The 14,369-nt window shown below is 41.4% G+C and overlaps 1 protein-coding gene across 1 annotated transcript; it reads left to right on the top strand.

The window, feature by feature from the left end:
* The first annotated feature begins 782 nt into the window (after positions 1–782).
* On the top strand, positions 783–11,591 carry lin28aa (lin-28 homolog Aa). The gene is made up of 4 exons (XM_062399520.1): positions 783–964; positions 1,371–1,543; positions 5,736–5,920; positions 9,471–11,591. Exons 1-4 carry the CDS (start codon positions 934–936, stop codon positions 9,688–9,690), a joined length of 609 nt encoding a protein of 202 aa, XP_062255504.1. The 5' UTR covers positions 783–933; the 3' UTR covers positions 9,691–11,591.
* Positions 11,592–14,369: the final 2,778 nt, after the last annotated feature.

The following is a 14,369-nucleotide window of genomic DNA, read 5'->3' as shown; positions in this document are numbered from 1 at the left end:
TTGAATTTAATGTTTTAAACCAGGCCCTGATACTCTAATATTGTACCTATCATGACCCCACCTACCTTGATTTACATTTGGTCTACTGGATCATTCACAAGGTAAAACTAAATATTTAATCAGGTCACTGGTTGTTTGAGGAAAACAGAAAAAGCAGGTTTATCGTGTTATTTTGCAGGAATAATCTCAGTGTCCAGTCCTGCAAGTAACCCCCCCCCCACACACACACACACACACATTACATCATTACATTACATGTCTTCATTTTATTTAAACAAAAATCATGATTTAAACGTGATTCTTAATATCTTTGAGGAGATTTCCTTAGAGGTGATCGGTGACTTCTCACATTCGGGGGCCTTTCCGTGATGCAATCCGATTCCCTGGGGGACAATGTAATTGTGAATCACGTGGACGTGACCGAGGGGATCGGGTGTGGGGGGTTTGTTGGATTGGAAATGGTCATTTTACTGACCAGCGGCTCTGACCACTGCAGGAGAGAGAGTCAGTCCACAAAGAGGGAAACCGCAGCGGTGCACACTGGGAGCAGACTGGCCCTGCAACATGGCAGAAGGTATGCTGGGAGCCTTCTTTTTTTTGGGGAGTGGGGGGGGTTGGTTGAAGTGGTTTCTGTGAGGGGCTGGGTTTCCTTGCATTGTCTTTAAGATCTTTTTTTTGGAAGGGGGGGGATCTTCGGCAAAAAAAAAAAAAATCTGACCCCCCACCCCTCATTGTTTAGGGGGAAGAGGTTGCCAGCCCTCTTTTGTTTACCCCCTCTCCCGCTTTCCCTCTCACGGCGCAGCTTCTGCTCTCCACCGCATTTTGCATGAAAGTGGCATCTGTGAGGATTACCCAGCTCCGGGGTCCAATTTAAAATAAAAAAAAAACAAGGATACTGTCGCTCGGGTGCTAATTCTGACTCGAGGTGAAGACATGGGCTCCGTTTCGAACCAGGAATTCCCAGGTGGAGTAACGAAATAAGCTGTTTTAAAAAAGAGAGAGAAAAGTTAAATAAGCTGTTTTCTTTGATGCTACAGTTTCTCTCTTGTGTTGTTCACACGCGTGATCTGCAATTCACGGTCAAAGCTTAAAATGCTCTTGATGGGAATCTGGCTTCATGTAAAAATCAAGATGACTTATTTTCCACAAACTTAAGACGGAGATATGTGTTCTGTTGCTGCTTTTCTGAACCACTTTAATCGAAATTAAATCCAAAACGATTCTTATTTGTGTCTTAATTCAATCGATCTGTATCGATTAGGGATGCAACAACGAAACAAACCAAGAAGAACTTTTCCGGCCTTTTGAAACTTTGAAACTCTCCTTCACAGTTGAATCGGTGTAACTTTACGCTCACTTTCCCTCTGCAGGAGTTTGTAAGACCGAGGAAGATGAGGGACCGAGCACCGAGGAAGACTCGCAATCCTTCCACGGCGTCGGCGTGTGCAAGTGGTTCAACGTCCGCATGGGCTTCGGGTTCCTTTCCATGACCGCCCGGGAGGGAGAGCCACTGGAGGAGCCGGTCGATGTCTTCGTCCATCAGGTAGGATGGAAGTTATTTCCCGACATTAAACCCAGCTACAAACCAACACTGCAAAAACGTGTCGCTGCAGGTGAAATAAATTCCTTCCCAGCGTGTGATCATCATCATCACCTGTTTCCAATGCAGCTGGATTTATTACATTTTCTCCAACAAGCTGCAGAGACTCATTAACCTGAGAATAAACACTAGACAATTAAAATGCACCCAGGAGTTTTGATATGCGTCCTTTTAAAGTTCAGACAATAACCGATACCTGTATTTAACAGTTTGAGATTGGGGGTTTCAGATGCAGCAGCGTGCACGGTGGGTGTTTTTCCCCTTAGGGGAGCAGCGTGCCTCCCTCGTGGTTTTTCGTGCAATGCAGTGAATTTCGAATTGTGCACGTGTGAGCTCGCACACTTTCACAAGCGGACATCGAGGCGTAAAAGATGCGTCCATGGATTCGATGGATCATAGCGCGTTCTGTGTGAGCTGCATGAAATCTACTCCTTTAAACCAGAGGAGTCGTGTGATGGATCCTGTACTGAAGATGGGAACAGTCAATACTCACTGTAGGGTCATTTATCAATGTGGGTGTTGCACAAAAAGCTTTCTAAATTCATAATTGGATTATTTGGGGCTTATAGATTCACCTTAGTGACAAGTTCATAATGTAGCCAGTGTAATTCCAGCGTTTAGACGGTTAGAATATGCATTTTAAACACAGCCACATTTCATAATCAATGCTTTGTGTGGTATTTAGGCTAAATAAAAAAACAGCTGCTTTACATATATTGATCTGCTTTTACTGAGTGGCTGTAAAAAATAAAAAAGGTCATGCTTTTGGATAAATAACTAAACATTTTTTAGAGTCTGCAATCTTCTGAATAGCAATATTGAATCTTCAGATTATTTTGGGTTTAAAGATTTGCTGTATTGCAGATTTTACAATATAATTAAGACAATTGAGCTCATTTTCTAAGTGAAAACATTCATCTTACACAACTTGATCTCACAATCAATGCTTTGGGCCTAAAACAAAACTATTCACTACCGTATATAGTTATATAAGACGGCTGTTTTTATTGAGGGTTTTAAAAATGTTTTAGATCCAGATGAAGATTTAGAGTCAGCTTCAAACTTCTTGAGTTTTTATTCTTCTCACTTCTTCCAGATTTAAACCAAAAACCTCCTCCAGATTTTTTTTTATTATTATTGAATAGTGATGGTGGGGGTTCGCTCCCCCCTCCATCTCATTTGAGTGAGCGTCTCCATCGCTGTCTGATAAGATAAAGGCTTTGCATGTAAATGAGAGGAGACTCCACTAGCTGCTCATTCACCTCAAGGTTCCTGTCATAAAGTGATTAAGAGCTCTTTGCTGTGTGTGGCTGCGTGTTATAAAAGCTTGAAAGAGCACAGGGGGGGGAATCTCAGGCTTTGACTTGAGGTGATTTCCATGTCCACTCACCAGCATGTCAACGCCCTCCCAGACCACCGACTGTGGGGGCATTTCACTTTTTACAGATTTGACTTTAGTTGCCAAATATCCACATAACAGAGCTCTTTTAGACCTATGAGTTTAGTCTCATTGGTTTGCATGTTCCCGTGTGTGTTTTCTTTTAGAGACTTAATTTGCCCTGAGGAACAGATGATACTTAACACCCTTGATTGGTCAGTTTGCCAACTAAAATATTACTTCACCTTGGGTTGGAGCCGTAGATTGGTGGCAAGTAGAGATTGTTTGGTGGCACTCAAGGTTTAATCACGTGCTGCTTAAAAACTAAAATCAAGTGTGCAAAACCGTCCGTGTCATGAAAACAAATTGATTAAGGCTCCAGGCAAAGTTGCATCACTGCTGTGCTTAAGCAACAGCCTCACCGCGATTGTTCTCGTTTCAGCCGCGGGTAACCAATGACTTAACTTCCATCTCTGTCACTGGAAACGTTAGACACGCGTGTCAATGATGGATGTAAGGGGGTTATGGCAACGTAAGAGGCCTCAACCCTGAAATTAGTGGCCGCGTGTCAGGGAAAATTAACTCCCAAGGTCCGCCAGCCTTTGTGCAGGTGGACAATGGAGCCACGCATCCAAATGAGGCACTGCTCGGCCGTGACCGAGCCCCTCTTTGTGGAGGCAGCACCCCTGCTATTGTCCCCCGCTGTTCTGATGTCTTTCTTTGCCTTGCTGTGCTTCCCCAACACTTTCTGGACAGAGGTTACAGTAGACTCCACTAGCAACGTCTCAACATCATGTTGTATGCCCAAGTTGAAAGGCCCCGCTCTGATCCAGTACCTGCGTGTGTTTGTGTGTGTGTGTGTGTGTGTGTGTGCTAATAACCTAATGTGGGCCTGTGGATAGTGAGAGTCCGTTATGGGGGTGGGGAAAGGTCACACATGGGAGAGGAAGTGGGTTAACGGTCATCAGGGTAGAGAGGCCTGATTGTAGTGGTGCTCTGTGGATGTCCATGCTGCCACTCTAATGTCACGGCTCACCAGTTGTGTTCCCTCAGTGAACAGGAGGAGCACGAACTATGAATCAGGTTTTCAGAAATGAGGCCTGACAGTGATCACCTCATTCACTGGAGGTCCACCATCACGCTTTCCCCCCAACTGGAAGCACTCAGTCAGCTTAGGCAAGAGTCTGTGCCTGTATAGAGCAAGTTCAGGAGAAATGATCATCCACTGGCTCGTTCAGTGTTAATTCCAAAGACAATGACCAGCTTTAATCACACATGGGCTCTAACAAGACGGCTGGCAAAGCAAAGTCAGGATGAACTGGTTTGGAAATTTAGATCCTCTGCTGGTGTGTAGAACGGTTCAGGGCTGGAGTGCATTAATGACTGAAAGCAGCTTGAGTGAATGTTGCACCAGAGAGTGATGGAGTTCATGCAGTTTCTTTCCATTGCAGAAGGCGTTGTTAGGTCTTACTCTCCAGGATAAAGCTCTGTTTGTTATGATTCCAAGATAAACGTTGAGTTCTGACGTCTCCTAATTATTTGATTAATCCGACTTTGAATCTTGGGAGATTACTGTCTTTTTTATATTTCTAAATCGCAAGCTGTCCTAAAAGCTTCACCTGTTTGCCTTTGGTTTCAAACAGATCACAGACTTTCCTCACAACGAACCATGTGCTTTGTGGACCTCCGTCTGATTCCTGGTGGTTTTGGCAGACCGTTAAGAACGGGGATTCATTTCTATCAAAACAAACCTTCTACGGCTGTGATAAATTAATCTCCACCCCGCCAAGGGGATTTTAGAGAGGGATTTCCCATGTTCAACTAGTTTATCCTCAAACCACACCTCACCCTCATTTCCATCACCACCCATCCCTTTCTTTGGAAATCAGGAAAGATGCCTGTATTGAGTTGGACCCTCTGAAAGGTAACTTCAGGGGGAACGTTGAATGAATAAGCAGGAGGCTAGGTTGTCATCTACTCTCAATTTGTTCAAACCACCTCTTCCATTGTTGTAGCATTCGGTCTCAAAACGTGTTTATTTCATTTCCAAAAAGAAGAGGATTCTTATCCAAGCACACTCGTATCACAGGGGAACATCAATCATTTGGGCTTTTCCCTCCACTTTTACCTTTAACATCTCTTTGCCAAACAACTATCCAAGGAATGTCTCCCTGACCCCCTCCAACCTCCCAGAGAAGCCCTGCTGCCTTCTCACCCCACCCCCAACCCCGCCGCTAACCCCATGCATCCTGCAGTTTAAGGGTTAGTGGCGATGGTCAGTGTGTTAGTCGAGCTATGTGATGTGGGTGGGAAGAGGGATGGGGGTGGGGGAGGCCGTGTGGAATGCTGTTCTTTGGGAGGGGGGGGATGGGTTGAAGGTTATCCTCATCAGCTTTACCTCTCAAACAGAGCAAAAAAAAAAAGACAAAGCAGCATTAAGGCGATGGCGTAGGCCTGAGTGAGCTCAAGCTGGGAGCAGCTAGCTTTGTAGTGTTTGTCTATTCATCACCTTAAATACCTGGCACCTGATAAGAGCTATCAGACAGTGAAGAATGGGTGAGGGTTTGTTCTCCAGGGTCAAAGTCTCCACTGGCTCAATGTGGAGCTGATTTCCTCACTGATAATATACTCATCCCTATATGGGGTATATCTGCAGTATGAACAATATTCAAATAACCATTCACCCATTTGTGATTAGACCTTTGTCTGTCTCCTGGTAACGTTGATGCTGAATCCTGGTCCTGTTTTCCCTTTCAGAGCAAGTTGCACATGGAAGGCTTCCGCAGCCTGAAGGAGGGCGAGGACGTCGAGTTTACCTTCAAGAAGTCATCCAAGGGCCTAGAGTCTCAGCAAGTCACGGGACCAGAAGGTATCCACTGTGTGGGCAGCGAGCGGAGACCCAAAGGCAAGAAGCTCCAGAAGAGACGTTCAAAGGGAGACAGGTAAAGAATGATGAACTGGTAGAAAATAGGAAAAGGCCTCTTAATTTCTGCTTATTGACTTATTGGAAGGAGCCATTCTTGTTTCCTTGGAGGAGTTATGGAGGAGCTTGTGGAGACCATTTATATACTTAGCTTAACTGAAAATCTTCATCATAGTCAGCTTGAAAGGTTCAAAGCTTCAACAAGGCTTCATCAATCCCTCGTTCATGACCTCAACCCAAGTCAACACCTCAAAACGTTTTTTTAGAAGATGTTGGTTCCCTTCAACCCAAGGATCAAGACATAAATCACACAATCAGTGGATATCTTTTTATATGATATCGTTCCTATGAGGTGTAGGCGACACCTCAAATACTCTCAAATATATTCTGGCTTGTTACATTTGGGACGTAGAAAAAACTACATAATGAATAATGAAAAGAAACATGAGACATGCTGTTGCGATTTGCATCTCCTCCTCTCTTGTACAGCTCCCCCCTTATCACAGACAAAAAGCTCACATACTTGAAGCACATGAAGCTTTAAGTTTAGTTAAACTCAGGTGGATCAATTGGTTCCAAAACAGGACTGGATCAATCATCTGACAGTGGTTTGTGCTTTGCAAGAAAGAAGTGAACAAACAATGATTATTTGCTAATAATGCAGTAAAACTACGTCACTTTGTGTTACCTTGTAATGTATCCCACAACTAAAAGAAGAAAATCTAATTTGCGTTAAAACCACAGTCTCCATTATTTTGAACATAAACCTAAAAAACTGTGTCCGGTTTGACTCATTTATTAATTGAACTTGGTTTTGATTTCCCCTGTTTTGCAGGCAAGTTTGAAATTGTTAGTGTAGTCTAGAAAAAAAGGAGATCTCTGAAATAATGTTATCCAAAACTCAAGGCTGCTTTTCATAATATTGGTTAATTAAAACCTTCCCTTCAGGTTCCCTCTGGAATTTACAGCCTTCCTATGAATTTCAATGTTTTATTTTAAGGTTGTGGCTGACCAGTGTATAAATGCATTAATCGTAAACTAAGCGAGGCTAATATTATGTATATTATAAATAGCTACGGTTCGGTATAGGACAGTGCCAAATTAACCCATTTCGAAGATGCACTTCTTTCTTTTGACAGCAGCAAATCATTCACCTTTACATTTTCTTAAAGCTCAACAGTCAACAAACAGCCATTGTTGTTCCCACTTTGGATTAGATATACAAGGGTGTTTTCATTTCTCCCCATTTTCCTTCCTCTTCCTCAACCCCCATCCCCAACACGAGCAAGGGTCACACCAGCAGGCTTGATGTTTGACCTGGATCAATAACTGTTTAAATCTGCTGGGCCCCAAGTGAATTCACACCCAATGACACTCTCTCTCTTCCTCAACCTCTTCCAGCAATGTGATTTGTAACTCCGAAACTGATAATTTGTCTAAGCCAAGAAAAACTTGAATCCATGCAACTTTGTTAGTTTGTTAATAAAAACAAATAATAATAAGACATTTCCACAGTTCTTTAAAATTAAGACATAACTTCCCGGGCCCAGGTGCTGTGAAAGTTGCAAAGGCAAAACATCTGCATATATATAGTATCTATAATCTGCATATGTCTCCTAGGATTCGTCAAAGAAATGTTTTTCCTCTGGGTGAAAGGGGGGAAAGAGCTACGGGGGCCTTGATTATATATTTTTTTTTTGGGGGGGGGGTCATTCTTTGAATATCAGTATAGCACGGGGTTAGAGGTGTATCAACTTCACCCCCCTGTCAGTTGTGATTAGAGCCAGAGAGTAGTCAGTGTGAGAACAGAGATCACTACTGCCTCAAAGAGTCCTGGGAGGCCCGCTGTGGTTCAATAACTCTCAAGACCACACTGATCCATGGATAAGATGTCGTTCCCCCTCTAGCAATTTTTCATTATGCAACAAAGGATGGTGTCTCGTGTGTTTTTATGTTTGATTGGTCGATCACGTTTACAGCCAATAGTTGGATATATTGGCGATAGGAGGGAAGATTTTCATGTTTGATTTCAGTCATTGGTTTTGAGCTCAGGTTGGTCCACTGGAGTCGGTTATATGACGGAGGGAGGGGAAAGAAACCTCCTGTCCATTTAATTGATAACAGATGCAAGAGCCTGGGCGAGGGGGTGAAAGGTCACGGTTGTCATGGAAACAGTGTATGAGTAAATGCAAGAGGGCTGGGGGCTGGGATGGAACTGGGGGTTAGAGGACTGAGGAGTGTGTGTATGAGGAAGGGGGGGGGGTCAGGGTTCAGGGGTCATTACTGCAGCTTTTTTAGACAAAGGGGCCACTTCCCTTTACCTCCACTTGCCTCCTGATGGATGCTGATTTTTGGAGCTTCTGTGAACAGCACAGACCTTGACACCAGCTACAAAGGTGCTCGACTCCCTCCCCGTCCAAACCTCATCTGCTGAGGCAACGGTGGTAGGGATTGGGGTGGGGGGGGGTGGGGTCCTCAGTCAGTGGCACACACTGACCATCCAACGCCCACTGCCCATCTGTCTCCCGCCCCTGCACGCGTTGCCATTCTATAGAATATGTTCAAACAGAGGTGGCCAAGGCAGCCCGATGGCTCCCGCTGACCCCTCATTGGGTTGATTTCTAAAGTTCAATGCTGATGAAACGGATGTCCGGCACAATAGAGTCCAATGAGAAGCTTTTGGCAGTGACAAATAGGACAAGCTGTTCACGATCTCTTAGATAATGTGCAATGGTAACCATACCAGCTGCATGGAAAGAAACAGAAGGCTGCCGCTTTATTATTTTAAGTCTGTAGTTGTTTAAATATTCAACCCTTTCAAAATCTCCCTCTTTCCCTAAAGACTGCTAATAGGAAAATTAAACAACTTTTGATTAATATTTTTGACCATTTAGTAAAATAATGACATTTTGTGGAAGTTCCACCTGGTATGCTGCTCATAGACTGATGTGGTGTGACCTGGAATGCCCTCACAAGAATAACGACCAAATGCAAACTCAAGTAGTTCCTGTGTGGAAGGTTGCCATCTAGTGGCAAAGAAGTGCAACTTAAAGTTGACTTCATTTAGATGTCATAGCTTTTCTGAACATGAGGATGAAATAAAAGTTAAGTTTGAAACGAGAAGGCTCATTTTCACATTAATCACTGAGGAAAACTGTGATCACTCAGCCTTAATGAGATTTATTGGGTCTTTCAGCTAATTCATTCGATTTTCTAGACAGTACATGTTCTTTTTTGGTTCAATCTTAACTCATTGTTGTTTTGGTTGTAGCAGGAAACCGTCTAAGGTGAAAAAGACCCCAAAACATCATCAGCAATCATATCTTTAGATGAAGAGCCAGAGATCTCCCTCAGGTTTAAGAGGAGACCAAAAACAGAGAACCTTTTAATGGAGAGTTGTCCAAATTAATGCTAACGTTTATTTTAAAGTACTATATGTTCAAGTAGAAAGTGTTGGTTTCATATCAACTCAAATGTTGACGATATGATTGAAGCTCATTTCCCCCAAGTGCTAAAAACATAATTGAAGGTTAACATGATATCTGACTCAATTCTATCTGCTCCTGTAGGTGCTACAACTGTGGAGGCCTTGACCACCATGCCAAAGAGTGCAAGCTGCCACCGCAGCCCAAGAAGTGCCATTTCTGCCAGAGCATCGACCACATGGTTGCCAACTGCCCAATCAAAGCACAACAGTCCTCGCCGGGCTCTCAGGGAAAACCGTCCTCCTTGAAAGGAGACGAGGAGGAGCACAGCCACTCGGCACTGCCTCCGGAGACCTCAGATTAAAGGGATGGAATCGGGCACCACTGACACCGGGGAAGCACAGAGGCCAATCAAACTGCTTTGATGGAGGGACGGGGAATCAAACGAACCCCTCTCCACCTGTCGAGGCTGCTTTTGGAACTACCTCAGGTTTAAAAAAAATACTCATGGAAAATGTTGCTGAAGTTTTTTGATTTGTTTTTTGATTTCATTTGGTGTAACGCTCAGGAATACTGCTGTATTATTGCACTCAGGACGCTTTCTAAATGTATGAATCACTGCTGTATTTTTGTTTGTTTTTTTAGGGCTTTGAGATTGTAGTGAGTAATGCCATATAACAGACTATCTTACTGAGTTTTTGTAGAACCTTCATTGTTTTATGTGATATTGTGCCTCTCCTGTGGGCATTATACCTCCTTGTTTTTTGCGTAATACTCAGTCAGTGTGTTAGCTATGGAGCTACACTTTTGCTGCCTTACCCTTTAGTCTTCTTCCTGACTGTTACACCTCACTATCCGACAAGGCAGAGACATGACAGATGGTACCTCTGTAATGAATGTTAGCTTGCATATCGCATGGGAAACGGGGAGGGTTTGTGAAAACATATGGGATGGGTTTTAGGGTTTAGCTACAGGCAATGTATTGGCATCTGCCAATATTGTAGTTGACCTTCCAGTTTTGCTGGGGCCAAATGAATGTCGGACCAGAAGGGGTTTTCAGCTCCTGGTCACCTTTTGTTTTGTCTTTTCATTATTTTAATCCAGCGTTCTGCTGGCTGTCTAAAAGGTGCACTGTCTACCTCATGGACACATATTTGGTCTGCTACTAAAAGTGTTCTCCTAGCCTCTGCTGGCAAACCAAATATCCTCAGTACACAGCTTTGGATGTTTGAGATGTGAATTGGAATTAAATCATATCCTTTTGCACTACAGTATTTACACAGGATTGTCATTGGTTGTGATATATCATTTTTTGAGTGATTTAGAACTTCCTGAAAATCTTGCTCTTGCGGAAATCCAGTGGTCGGACAGCTCAGCTTTCTGACATGTTCTGAACTCAGAATATTCTCTGCAAATGTCTGAGACAAAAAGAAAGTCGGGAGAAAGTCCAGACCCAAGTATAGCGAACTTTATCACGTAGTTCCACTGCTCAGTTGTCAAACACGGACATCCAACCCTGACGTTGGAAAGGTGTGCAGATACGGGTGTTTTTCGACAATCCAACAGGCCCTTTGGACGGAGTATTCTGACCACTTAAAAGTGTGGGTAGGTGTTGTCTGTTTTCCTGGGGAGCGTGATGTTGTGTGGTGCTATAGCTCCATGCTACATTGTAGGAAAACATGTTATCGACACTATTTTGTTGAGCAAGCAAGATTATTAGACTGGGTCTAGTTGAAGTTCCAACCAGAGAAGGCAAATGCTGCTTTTCAATCTGGTGTTAAATGGCTCTTCAACCTTTCAGGGAGCTGGAAGCATTACGATGATGAACTTTCCACAAATAGTATATTCTGATTTAATTGCTGCTGTGTTAAGGGCTGCTGATTTATTACCCAAACTTGGATTTGTTAGAATTCCAACTGTGATACGAAAATCTATACATGTACAACATAACTTCTACTAAGATACCTGACCTGGACTGAGTAAGTGAGATGTCGAACTAGCTCTCCTCTTGATACTTGAATAAAATGAGGCAGAATCCGACATGACGTTGCCAGTGGGATGGCTGGTGTTTTTGTTTATATCCAATGTGTTCCATTTCTAGGTAGTTATTTAAGACCATACCTCCCTATGACCCTTAGTAGGGTGATAGTTCAGGAACACCGAGCCTGCGCGGAGGAGCATGTAGAGATAGCTAGCTAATCAGCGTTTTACTCCAATTTTACAGGAGAAGCTGAAGAGACTTTTACACCCAATTAATATATATGTAAAATTATTCTAAAGCTTTTTTTTTAAGAAAAAAAAAACATACTACTTATTTATTTTCATCCATGAGTGCTGCAGCTTCTCCTCCTGTCGAAGCCCCTCAGCAATGAATGTTTGATTAGACATCAGAAAACTGCCAAATGTCAAAGCTTCAAATATCTTTTTAACATCATGGTACTCGTAGTATTTTGTACATGTGTGCTTAAAAAATCAATGTCCTTAATAATCCAATGCAGCATAAACACAGTGAAACGGTAATATTGCAATACAAGAGAGTACCAATATGCAGCACACCCTGTACAGGTAAATATTATTATGAGGGCTGACTTAAACTGTGAGTTTCTCTTATTTCCTTTGCCTTGTATGATTTATTATTTTTATTATCTTTCAGAAGAGAGACGCGTTGTTATTCCTATCTATGCCAAAGCCAATGCAATGTTACTCTGCACTAATCATGTGTAAGATGCATTTATTTCTTTTTTTATATGTATATTCAGTTTAAAGTCTTTGAATATATATATATATTATTTTTTTTGACTTTATATTTAGTTTTTTTTTATATACCTCACACAGTCCGTTGCTGGTTGGGAAAAATATATCCTCCGCTCTTTGTCTCATCTCAGGAAATGCGAATCTGAAAACTCAGGGAATGCTTCAGATCGCTCAGAAAGAGTCGGTGTGTTTATTCAAGACAGAATCACGATTTATTGCTCATGATGTGAAACACAGGACAAAGGAGCCACAGAAAATGTGCTTGGAGTCTGGGTTTCAATGTCATGGTGCAACAGCTTCTCTTTATCCACAAAAAGTTAACAAACAAAATGAAAACAGTTTAGATTGAGATCTACAAACTACTTAGACTCACCTTTCCATGCACGAGACGTGAGGATGATCTTTATATTTTCTCCTATTTGACATGATATGATATATGATATGAAGAAAATGTTCCACTATTAGTATTTTTTCCTCTATAATCGTCGTAGATGGGGATGTAGTAGAATATTGTTAAAGAGATTGGGGCTAGTAGTATATGATCCGGGTTTCTCTCATCTCAACACACGGCCGATACTTGGTGTTTCAGACTATCAGTGCTTTCGACAAAAAAAGAATGTGTCATGGACGAATTAACACTCAGGTCTTGTTTCATACTTCGCTTCTAGTTGTGTTTCAATTTTTAGAAGGTTGCATAAGGAAACATGGATTTGATTATTCTACTCAGGATATAAAAGGACTGAAAGATTGTTAAATCAAGTGGTCTTATTGATTGGATTACTCCAATTTTCCTGCATCTTTACATTGAACCATCTTTTCTCTGCATTATGGGTAAACACAGATGACTTCCTTTATGCGTTTTTGATTTTAATTTTTCCTTTTAAAATCCACTCAATACCTCATTCATCAAACTCTTAATCTGTGATCCCGAAACTCACTATTATGATAAAGATTGAATGGAAGTGTTGTATTGTAACGTTAGCAATATTCAACCGCAGGTAGATGTTTTCAATGTATAATTTGAAAACGAAAGTCCATGAAAGACGCTCTGATTGCAACAAGCCTGTTTGACCCCTCATTGGTGTGTTATTGTGATTTGATTGTCGGGTGTTAGATGGGTTAGATATAGCTTTAAAAAAAAACAAAAAAACTGTAAGACTGCTCAGGGTATCGTTTGCAGTACATCATGCTTTTCGTAGTACATCTTGTTTGTGACCATCAGCCATTTAATTTGTGGTGTTGTATTTTATCAGGTAAATGGCTTGAGCTATTTCCAAAAAAAACTTGCATTTGTTACGGATGAATGTATCAATGTTTACTGACATAAAACCTACAATTACCTTGACCTCAGGCAATTTAATGGTTGGTTTTTCAATGATGAGCAGCATGTAGGCTTTTCAAAGTATTAACTGTGATCATGTTTCTATGTGTAAAGATCTGCTCCATTTCCTAATAAATGTCAATATCCATGTGTGTGTTTCATGTTTTCATTACATCTCGCCATTGAAGAAATACTTGGGGACCTTTAACTTACAGTAATACAATAACCGGTAAATACTCCACCAAGTATGCATTTAAATGTTTTTCTGAAGTACAAGCACAGAGGTATTATTTATAAGCAACATTTATTTTACATTACATATGCAGGACTTCAGTATCTGTACACATAATCACTGTTGAATCCATGGAAAGGGTCATTTAGTGTTATTTGCACCTAAAAAGGAAAAATATATATGCATTTTACAGCTAAAATACACAGTGGGATTTAACATGCACAAAGATACAACATAAAGACATACATCTAAGTAGGCTGTATGTAAAAATAAACAAGCAAATGTGAATTCACACCCACTTTAGATATTTGAAGCAAATTCCCCAGCACTGTTATGCTCTATACACTGAATTAAAAAAATGATTTGCCTTTATTAATACAATGTATGTTCATGTTCATTGTTGCTTTACATATTTTAATTGTTAATAGTATAATATGTATGAACATCTCTTACCTTTTGTCCATCTTAAGAGAAATGTGTTTTTGTGTCAAGACTCCGGGAGCGAGTAGAGAAATGTCTGTCAAATTAGTTTGGCCAACAAAGTAGATTCCATTTCTATATTTTAGTAACAATATATATTTATTGTATGTATATTTTCTGTTTCTGTTTTCATTTGTCTTAAACAGAAATGGGACCATGACACAAATATTCATAGCATTAAGTGAAAAGTAACATCAATACTAACTGTTTTTCCACCCGTGTGCAGACCAAAGCTCATAGTAATGCAGTACCCTGT

This window comes from Platichthys flesus, chromosome 11 (assembly GCF_949316205.1).
Source record: "Platichthys flesus chromosome 11, fPlaFle2.1, whole genome shotgun sequence".
Lineage (NCBI taxonomy): Eukaryota > Metazoa > Chordata > Actinopteri > Pleuronectiformes > Pleuronectidae > Platichthys > Platichthys flesus.
The sequence above is the reverse complement of the archived record's forward strand: the minus strand, read 5'-3'. Positions and strand labels throughout refer to the sequence as shown.

Excerpts from the sequence above, each read along its gene's own strand:
- lin28aa (XM_062399520.1), top strand. The coding sequence starts at position 934 with ATGGGCTCCGTTTCGAACCAGGAATTCCCAG. Across the intron at positions 1,544-5,735 it reads TCGATGTCTTCGTCCATCAG|AGCAAGTTGCACATGGAAGG; the intron begins GTAGGATGGAAG and ends TTTCCCTTTCAG. Across the intron at positions 5,921-9,470 it reads AGACGTTCAAAGGGAGACAG|GTGCTACAACTGTGGAGGCC; the intron begins GTAAAGAATGAT and ends CTGCTCCTGTAG.